The following is a 10,918-nucleotide window of genomic DNA, read 5'->3' on the forward strand; positions in this document are numbered from 1 at the left end:
GAACCACTGTTCTAGAGGGTGTGGGGAGTTGGAGGCTGGGCTTGGGGTAAGTTTGGAGCACAAATCAACTGGATCATTTGCACCTGTGACCCTGACCACCATTCCTGGTTGTCATGCCAGATTTATATCAATAACATTTGCCCGCAGTGTCGTTTGTAAGAACACTGTGTTGTATTCAACTAATCTTCACTTAAGTAACTCCAGCGAAATGACGTAAGCGACTTTAAGACATTCCACCACCTCCAATAGATGGATGGAGGTGAGGCAAGCAGTCCTGTCCTGCCATACAACATCAGTGACATGCCCAATTATTCGGCTGCTGTTTTCAGAAGCTATAAGTGAAAAGTGTTTGTCACACTTCAGTGTGACCCCTCTCCCCCAGGGATCACAGTTTTGACTGCTGCATAATTTTTTAGGGTTTTGTTTGAGGAATCCCAGCAGAACCAACCCAAGATATGGGAAATGCTAAGGTTGGTGCCACTCATAACCAATCAACTGGGAAGCTTTCCTGGGCAAGCACCACTGAAATTCATTTTCTTTATTCATTACCATTTTTCAGTTCCATTCTTCCTCCAGAAGTTGTGTACCTTGCTCCCTCTGTCCATCTAGTCTAGTCTCCCAACTGCCCCGCGAGGTAGTCTAGGTTGCAAGACAGTGACTGGTCCAAGGTTACCCTCTGGGGATTTGTGCCCAGCTCTCCCTGGTCCTAACTGCTACATTGCATGGACTCTCATATGTGGGAGAGCTCCTTATCATGTCCCATATTGCAGACATGATCTGCCTGCCCCAACTCTGCTGCTCTTAATGGCTCTTTCGATAGCCATGTTAGATTTCAGAAGTTCAGGAGCATGCAATTCCCCTTGCCTGTTGTCCTCACAACAACCCTGTGAGGTAGGTTAGGCTGAGAGAGATTGACCGGCTCGGCATCCCCCAGTGAGTAAGGATTTGAACCCAGGGCTCCCCAGTCTTAGTCCAGTGCTCTGTCCACTAGGCACCACTAGGCCCCAAAGCCTGACCAACGGCGAAGGGAGTCTGTCCCACAAAATTCACTTCCACTCTCTGAGCCACTGCCTGGAGAACTAAGTCATGTTTCCCCCTCCCCAAGAGCATTGAAGTGTCCACCCCCAACTTCTGGGGGCAGATGCTTGGAACTGCCTTTTCCCCACCTGCTGATGCCTTTTTGTCTCCTTAATTTTGTCCCCGAAGGAGGCTCTGAGCTGTGAGAGTGTCTCTCTAGCCATCCCAGACTTAGACCTGCTGGAGGGAGGGGAGGATCTCTTGATGGAGCCCGCGTCCTTCCACACTTCTCCTCACCGCCATCTCCTGACACCCTCCCACAATGCCCCAGGCGGAGAGGCGAAGGTGACTATTGTATGGAACTCGCTGTGGCTTCTGCATTCCTTTATTCCCATCGTGCTTCAGTGCTGTGCAGCTCAGCGGTGGTGTGATGGCGCCATTGTCCTCTCTCTGTGGCTTCGCAGCTAGAAACAGTTTGCGCTGCTGGCCTCGTGTCTTTCCTTGATTGTTCCCCCCAACTTCCTTCCGTCCATGACAGTTTTGCATACAACTTAGATGGGAAACGGAATTGGCTCCTGTTAAGGGGGCATGTATGGGAAGGGCAAGTCACTTTATCTCTGTGTGTTAAGCACAGGCAAAACAATATCTATGGAAAGCATTAGAATTATCTTACATCAGGGGTCACCAACCTTTTTAGGCCTCTGGGCATATTTGTGTTTTTTAGGGCGTGCCATGGCAGACCCTCCAAGTGTCCCCATTTTCTAGGTTTCTGATTAACCCACTTTACCTTGAAGGTAAAGGTAAAGGGACCCCTGACCGTTAGGTCCAGTCGTGGCCGACTCTGGGGTTGCGGCGCTTATCTTGCTTTATTGGCCAAGGGAGCCGGTGTACAACTTCCGGGTCATGTGGCCAGCATGACTAAGCAGCTTCTGGCGAACCAGAGCAACACACGGAAATGCTGTTTACCTTCCCGCCGGAGCGGTACCTATTTACCTTCTTGCACTTTGATGTGCTTTCGAACTGCTAAGTTGGTAGGAGCAGGGACCGAGCAATGGGAGCTCACCCCGTCGCAGGGATTCGAACCGCCGACCTTCTGATCGGCAAGTCCTAGGCTGTGTGGTTTAACCCACAGCGCCACCCACGACCCCTCCCTTTTCCTTAGGAGAGGGGTCCTTAGGAGAAATAATGGAGGGTATGGAGTTGTGCGACCCCTGAGCCAATAATAATAATAATAATAATTTATTATTTGTACCCCGCCCATCTGGCTGGGTTTCCCCAACCACTCTGGGAGACTTCCAACAAAAGATTAAAAACACGATAAAACATCAGTCATTAAAAACTTCTCTAAACAGGGCTGCCTTCAGATGTCTTCTAAATGTCATATAGTTGTTAATTTCCTTGACATATGATGGAAGGGTGTTCTGCAGGGCAGGTGGCACTACCGAGAAGGCCCTCTGCCTGGTTCCCTGTAACTTCACTTCTCGCAGTGAGGGAACTGACAGAAGGTCCTCAGAGCTGGACCTCCATGTCCGGGCAGAACGATGGGGGTGGAGACGCTCCTTCAGGTATACCGGACTAAGGCCGTTTAGGGCTTTCAAGGTCAGCACCAACACTTTGAATTGTGCTCGGAAACGTACTGGGTGCCAGTGTAGGTCTTTCAAGACAAGTGAAAGAGAAACAACGGCATATTTTGCATTAAAGCTTCCCAAAGTAATCATATTTTCTATGAAGTCAGTCTTACTGGGTTTTTTATAGGAGCTGAAAAAGTTTGCTGACCCCTGATCTAGAACCCCAATTCCTTGTCATAGGTAGTCACACACAGCAGCAGAAAGTGTGGAACCTCTTATGTACAAAATTCCATCTCTCTATTTCTCTCTCTCTCTCTCTCTCTCTCTCTCTCACACACACACACACACACACACACACACACACAGGAGCGACTCAAGGTTTTTGCAAACCCTCAGGCAAGACACCTATGTAGGGGTCCTCAGTGCCAAACAGAGGGCTTGTCTGTTCTTCAGAAAAAACAACTCGATGGATTAATTCTGCAGTCCCCTCCTCTGGTCTCTGAAACACCTTGAAGACCCTAGGTGGATCAGCTCAAACATCAATTTACGCCAGCATACCCACGTCAAGCGTCTAGTCCTTATTACTGCCCCTGCTTCCTTGCATGCTCACGGGGGGTGGGGGACATCATTCGGGATGCAGTGATTGGTCCAGAGAGAACTTTCCCAGGGTTCCCTCAAACCTGGCACCTGGTTCGAGGTTCTTCAACCTCTTGGAAATGTTGGTTGCATTTGCCCAGGCCTCGATAAGAGCTTGCTACCAGTTTACTTCTTCAGTTTACTTCTTCTTGCTACCAGATTACTTCTTCTTCCACCCTCTCAAGAGATCTCCTAAGAACCTGGAGAGCAGCCAATAAGTTGAGTGTTGGATTGCACTAGATCTGGGACCAGGCAGCCCCTCCATCATTCATGAATGGCAAATAACCAAACTTGCCACCACTGGCACTGGCCATTGGGTAGGGCATGAACATACCAAATTCGCCCTTCCCAAAGCAATGCATTGACCGGACCCACAACTCCGCTTCGAAATTCGCACTTCTCTGAAATTTGCAGTGCAGTGCGTCAACCGAAGAACATGTACCAAAATAAAATAGCCTATATTAGTGGAAATATCTTACACAAATGCATTTTACAGAGGAACATTGCTTGGGGGAAAAATGATTTCTTAGGCACAGCTGCATACAGAAATGTGTATATTTGGAGAAATTTGTGTGGTGCCTACGCATTTTCATGTAGTTAAAAAAAAAAGCATTGCAAATGTGTGCAGCAGTTAGGTGGACAAAATTCAAGATTGGAAAAATGAGAAAATGGAACTGAGAGATCCATTCATCTCTCTTGAGCTGTCTGCTCTCAAGACTTTCTCTCATCAAGACACGCAGTTGGCAGGACCAAAAGAAAACCTTCTATTTCTCTCCTTTTAATGCCAGACTATAACACACACACACACACACACACACACACACAATTTTTTGAGGAGGAGCAAAGAACATTTGCTTTGAGGCAAGCCTCTCTCTGGTCTCCTTGAGTCTTGACCATCTGGAATGCAAGACTTGATTAGCTGAGAGAGAGAGAGAGAGAGAGAGACAGAGAGAGAGAGACACAGGGAGAGAGAGAGAATGGGCAGGATATTGGCTGAGTGACAAGCAAAAATTGTCATCTGTGTCCTGAGACCACCAGAATGCTATGGACAGGCAACCAGGCTGAATCCCTGGGCAAACAGCTTATTAACTTTGAAGAGGAAGCAGGGATGGAATATCCTGTTAAGCCAAGAGAGATTTGAAAATCGGAAATAAGAACCTGCTTTTAGCGTGCAGAAAGAGGGGAGAGTTTATTTTAAAGCTTCTTTTAATTAAAAATAAATAAATTATTTTTTAAAAAAAAACTTCCCTGTGTCAGGGTAATAATGAAAGTGAAGCCAAGGAAAGATAAAGCAGGTCAGAAGCACACCTTACATTTAAAGCACGTGGCTGCCCCCAAAGGATCCTGGGAACTATAGCTTGTCCCTCACAGAACTACAGTTCCCAGGATCCTTAACGAATTACAGTTCCCAAGATTCTTGGAGGGAAACCATGTGCTTTAAACGTATAGCTGGGGTGTGATTTTAACGCTGCAATACTATATTTAATCTTTAAAAAATGGTCTCTATTAATCTTGTGGCAATGAGTTCCACAGCTCAGCAGCAGGTCACATGTTTTGCATGCAGAAATCCCCCAGTTATGTTCTCAACATCTCCTTTTTTAAAAATTTGCTTGTAGTGGGGAAAACCCTTCTCTACCTCAGACCTTAGGGAGCTATCAGTCAAGGAGGAGGGGACCAGGGATACCCAATACGGTGTCTTTCAGATGTTTTGGACTACAACTCCCATAATTCCTGACCATTGGCCAGCCTGGCTGGGGCTGATAGGGGTTGTAGTTAATATATGGATGGCACCAGTTTGACTGTCCCTGAAATAGACATTATTGGAGTAGCTGGTTTCCTATGTTTGTCCCTAAATTATGAACTGTGCGGATATCTTTAACCTTTTCTCTACCCTGAACCTATTGCCTATCCATTTCATTGGACGGTGGCCTCTTGCTGCCCAAAGGGAAACTGCGAATAGTTTCCTCTGTGGTAGCAAAATAAACGACATAATCTGAGTATTTGCTGCCCTCAAATGGGACTCCATTAATACCTCACCTTGCCTAAAGGCAGAGCCAGACTTCTCCCTCTCCCTCCTCTTTTCAGGCATTTGTCACATGGATCACATCCCCAACATACATTTAAATCACATGCTTCTCCCTCCAAGAATCCTGGGAACTGTAGTTTGTTGAGGGTGCTGGGAATTATAGCTCAGTGAGGGGTAAACTGCGGTTCCCAAGATGGGCTTTGCATGTATGGTTTGGATGTGACCATGGAATTGTTAGGAGGGAACTAGTCACGCCAGCTGTGAATTTGAGAGACAGGGCAAATCAGCATAGAAAGAACTGAAGATGATAAATGTGCTTTTTTAATTCTCATTTCATAAATTCATAATCTTGTTTTTCAAGAACCGCCTTCACACAGCGGCTTACAAGCATATTTAAAACGCAATTCCCCCAATGTGACATAGAGCCATTAAAATATTTGCCTCACAACAATCCGCAGCTACCAAGAACCAATGCAAAAACATTCAAAAACGTACAAAGTCAATCCGCAACATCATTTTGCATTAGTGTCTGCAGGACATAAGAGAAGAAGTGGGGATTCAAGGTCTGTTTAAAAATAGCGACGGATGGGCCTGCCCAGTCTCAGGTGGAATTGAATTCCACGGCTTCTATTGCATTCCTGAGAGGAATGTAATGAAAACTGAGGATGGGATGGGCCTCCATCAACCGCTTGAAATGTTTGGGGAGCCCTTTTGAAGAGGCAGAAAGGAGTGATAGTAGACCTTTCAAAATGGCTGCCAGCAAGTCTCTCCTCCTGTTTCCCATGCCTGCTGCCACAATTACCATTTTTCTCTATGGGCAGAAAAGAGCAATAGTAAGCCTCTCAAAATGGCTGCCAGCAAGTCTCTTCTCCTGTTTCCCATGCCTGCTGCCACAATTACCATTTTTCTCTATGGGCAGAAAAGAGCAAAAGTAGGCCTCTCAAAATGGCTGCCAGCAAGTCTCTCCTCCTGTTTCCCATCCCCACAGTCACAACTGTCCATTCTCTCTACAAGTGTGCCATCTTGCATCGCCGCATCTAGCTCCCGCCTTATTTATTCCGCTGTGGCTACGTCAGAGACATGATTCTCGTAAAGAAGCGCAACCATCTAAAACCAAACACATGGCGCTGCTGTGGATGTCTGTTCTGTGGAAACGCTCTGTTTCGTGGCGTCCTCTGGCACTGTGGGGAAATCTGTTCTGTCGGGATTTCTGGATGTGGGGGCGAAGGTGTCGGGTTTTCTTCTTCACGGGGCAAATTTGCTCTGTGGGAAAAGCATGGCAGACAATTCAGCTTATGGAGGGAGACGCCATATGGCAGGGTCTCTCCTCGGAGATTTGTGAAGCGAATGAGAATGGTATTTTCCCAGATAATGTGCATTAAGCATTTTGAACACTCCGGGGGGGGGGGGGATATCGATTTAGGGATGCGTGGAACCTATTGAAATTGCTTTCTGGCTTTAGAATTCCTCAGAGGAAGGAACTGTTGCAGATGAGGCGGAACGATGAGGGGTTAAGCAAAAAGTTCACAGGAAAAGTGGACTTAGAGGAAGGATTTAGAAGAAAGCAAGGATAAGACAACCCTTGCAGTGGTTTTGGGAGGTCATGGGAAGGGGGGAAAAGCAAAGAGCAAAGTCATTTGAGGGATCAGAAGGCTCTGTGGGGTTTCGGGTTAAATGTGTGGCCTCATTTAAGAGACCTGGGAGGGATCTGAGGATCTGGGAGAGTATTTCAGGATGAGGGGCAGCAAGGAATAAATGCTGGGGTCGTTTTGAAGATCTGGTAGAGGATCCTAAGGGAGTTCCAGGCCTAAGGGTCAACAAGGGAAGATGAGCAGATCATTTGAGACAGTGGTTCTCGAACTTTTTTCTCTGGGCCATACTTTCCATTGGAAAATCCGCTCCTGCCACACCAAATTTTTTATTGATAAGGAATACATTGGAAAACAAAAAGAAATAACTGCTAGCAGTGTTAGACTTACAACACAGAGCACAACTACTTTATAATACGATTGTAGGACACCCAGGAAACAGGAAACAATGCGGCCACATAAGAACATGAATCATACCCAAAATATAAACCAGCCTCTTGCATGTGTACATTACATATGTATACAAACTCAACGAGAGGTGTGAGCTTGCTTTTGAAAGGTAATCTCATTTATATTAGGTCTTATTTGAGACAAACGAACTCTCACCAACACAAAGAAGTCTTTCTGTTTTCTGCTCTTGATACTACACTACACTACGGTGAAATATTTAAATGCTTCTTTGTCCTTGAATCTTCCTACCACACTTGCCATCCTCTCCCGCCAGACCATTGTGGCATGCTACACCCCTTGAGAACCACTGATTTAAGAGAACAAGAGACTCTCGGGTGGGTTGATGGTGGTAGAGTTGGAGGAGAGAAGCTCACATAAATGGGGACTAGCAATGGGGTGGGAGCAAGGCCATAGGAAGCTTTGCGCCAGGTGTGGAGAAGCTTTGCCCCTCCAGATGTTTCTGGGCATCCATGTTCATTAGCCCCAGCAAGCACAGCCAATGTGTCAGGAGTGGTGGGACTTGTAGTTCAGCAACATCTGGAGGAAGAAGAGTCTGAAATCAGGTGGCAATGAAAGAGAGGACAGGAGTTGGGTTGGGTTAGGAGGCAAATAATTTGGTATACGAGTACAGTGTGGAGAAGTCAGAGTGGGAAAATGGCTTCACAGAGACAATAAGAGGGAGTAGAATCAATGAGAAACGGCAGGGACAGTCTGGTGGGGATTTTAAGATCAGGAGGAGATACATTAACAGGTCGAAACTGGCAAGTTCCTTTGGATAAAGGGTTGCACTAAAGCAGGCATTGTGATCACAAGACGCTTGTAACTGAACCCATTCATAGCATTCCATACAACCCAGTTGCGGCAGTTCTGGGTGGGTCTCACACTGGGTGTGTGCTGGGATAAGCACACTGCAAGCAGTGTGATTGCACCACCATACGCCCAATGTGAAACTCCCACCCACAACTGGCACCATCGGGTCGGGTAGGGTGCTACATATGTAGAGTATCAAACTCAGCCCAGCTCATCGTGCAAATTCACTCATAGTCAGAGGAAGAGAGTTTGATCAGTGTCCAGGTTTGAGATCTAGGCTTTCTCAGTCTTTCCCCTACCTCTCAGTGCTTTCCTCTCTTGCTGATCTCCAGGAAATGGCTGCTGGCATTGGCGAACCCCAGAACCTCCTGACCGTCCGCAAGATCTCGGTGGCCAGGATGCACTCCTTACCCAACGACAGCTACATGTTCCGCCCTGTGGTGCCAGCCAAAAGCCCCTTCCCGCTCCATGAGGTGGAGTTAGAGGCCTATTCGTACAAGTCACCAAGAGGTATGGCATTTGTGGGGGCCCTTGGGCTTTTCGGAAAAGACCCATGTCATGTTCATAAAACACAACACACTTACAAAACCACCAGAGTGGATTGTGGGGGGACTGTTCTATTCCTCCATTGAAGGGGATTGGACTACATTTCTATGATTCTATACTTTTGTCTTCTCTGGAGATTTACCCAGACCACCTACCACAGTGGGTACCGGGCAGACATAAAGGATTAAAAAGTGAAAGGAAGGGGTCGCCTACTTTCTCTGTTTTCAGATGTTTGGGCCTACATTTCTATCCTGTCATTTATTCAAGGAGCAAGAGATCAGATACACAGGTGGTATAAATAGACCTTCAATGTTTAGGTGGAACAGAGGTGGTCTCTTAGGGCGCAAGCCATCACTCTGAATCCATAAGGCAGGCATGGCCAAACTTGGCCCTCCAGCTGTTTTGGGACTACAGTTCCCATCATCCCTGACCACTGGTCCTGTTAGCTAGGGATGATGGGAGTTGTAGTCCCAAAACAGCTGGAGGGCCAAGTTTGGCCATGCCTGCCAAAAGGCAATAAGACAGAGGTGAGTAACCTGTGGTCTTCCAGATGTTGTTGAACTCAAACTCCCATCATCCCTGGCCACTGGCTGGGTGAGGCTGATGGGAGTTGGGGGTCCATCAACACCTGGAGGTTAGCAGAAGGTTAGCCACCCCTGCAATCAGGAGCCACCAATGCACTCATTTAACATGTCACCAACCTCCCCTCACTTCCAGGTGCTAGAACAAATGGTAAGCAATGCTTGTTGTGATAGCTGTTGGAAACATCTCTTCTTGTGGGTTCCCCAGCTGACTGGCTTTGAGTTTTTGCAAATAGTTCCATCACTCAAAGCCTCTTGACTGAAACGACGCCTTTTCTTTATCTTCTAGGATCCATCACCTCTGTTCATTCCCAGCCTGTGGGGACTTGCTCTTTGCTGAGGGTCCCACGGGATGCCTTTCGTCCAACCACCCCGCCCCCTCGCCAGGAAGGGGGAGGTCCATGGAAGCTTCTACCACCACGAGCTGCTCCACGATCTCCCAGTCTCAACAGGCTGCTCTGTAGACAGGTTGGAAACCTTAGTATTTAACGGTTCCCCTATAACTTGGTTGGCAGTACCTCAGGAAAGGGAAAGGGGCAAAAGGGGCTGTCTCCTGTGTTCCATTATCCCAGGTGTGCAGAGCCTTTGAGCCTCCAGATGTTCCTGAACTGTTGGCCATTCTTGCAGGGGTTGGTGGGAGCTATAGTTCATCAACATCTGGAAGCACCCAAAGTTCCCTACACCTGCGTTTTCCCATTCTCCAGGCTTCTCGAGTCATCTCTCATTCTCCATTCTGTATTATAGCCACTTTTCTCATCACCTATAGGAGGTGACCCAAGTAAGGCAGGCACAACTGGCTTGGAGAAGGACTGGACATCTCCTCAAGAAACAAGCTCCACATCTTTGCTTTCTCCCCAGAAGCCATCACTACTACCAAAATATCTGTCCCCATTCACTCCACTCACCAACCCCCCCCCACCCCACAAACTGCCCGTAGACCTTGCCAACAGCACACCAATCCCCTCAGACCTTTTGAAGGCAAGTGAGGCCTACTCTCTCCAAAGGCCCATCAAGACTATGATGTTGAAGGCTTCCCCACACCTGAAACTGGTCCTAACTAGGGCAGGGCGATATATCAGTATATCGCCCCAAACTAGTTTGAAGACCATGCTGTGATATCGGTTTCATAAATTTTGACCTGCCAATACATTGTGAATCATGGTGCATGTGTGCTATGCAAAAATCACAATGCAAGGGAAACTGTGAAGCCATCCAATGCCTCTACATAGCTCCATCCTAATTTCAGACATCGCGATATATCAGTATATCATGATGTTTAGCTGGTGATATATCACAATGTTGAAAACCAGATCTCACCCAGCTGTAGCCCTGACATAATAACTAAAAATAAGCACTGCTGGCTCAGATCAATGACCTATCTGGTCAAGTATCCTGGTCTCACTACAACCAACGAGATCCCTATGGGAAGCAGGACCTGGGTGTGACAGCAAATTCCCACTTGTGATTTCTAGGAATAGTTGTGCAGAGGCATGCTGCCTCTGCCAGTAGAGGGAAAGCTTAGCCATCATGGCTAATAAGCTAACTAATAGCCCAATCTCCAATGAATGTGTCTAAGCTTCTTTCACAGGTGCCCAAGATGGTGGCCATCATTCCATCTTGTGGGACCAAATTCTGTAGTTGTACTTTATTTCATCCATCCTGAATCTTCCAACATTCAGCTCCATCGGACATCCC

The 10,918-nt window shown here is 47.1% G+C and overlaps 2 protein-coding genes across 2 annotated transcripts in view; both read left to right on the forward strand.

Moving 5' to 3' along the window:
- CACNA1H (calcium voltage-gated channel subunit alpha1 H) overlaps positions 1-10,918 on the forward strand; it is a 365,872-nt gene that overhangs the window by 352,011 nt on the left and 2,943 nt on the right. The window contains exons 33-35 of the mRNA XM_083585513.1: positions 1,207-1,362; positions 8,429-8,606; positions 9,513-9,691. Coding sequence (XP_083441639.1) covers positions 1,207-1,362; positions 8,429-8,606; positions 9,513-9,691 — 513 coding nt within the window. The remainder of the gene's footprint in view (positions 1-1,206; positions 1,363-8,428; positions 8,607-9,512; positions 9,692-10,918) is intronic.
- Positions 1-10,918, forward strand: part of SHMT1 (serine hydroxymethyltransferase 1) — a 329,147-nt gene that overhangs the window by 1,822 nt on the left and 316,407 nt on the right. The gene's annotated exons all lie outside the window — the stretch shown is intronic.

Source organism: Podarcis filfolensis (genome assembly GCF_964270895.1).
Source record: "Podarcis filfolensis genome assembly, chromosome: 14".
Lineage (NCBI taxonomy): Eukaryota > Metazoa > Chordata > Lepidosauria > Squamata > Lacertidae > Podarcis > Podarcis filfolensis.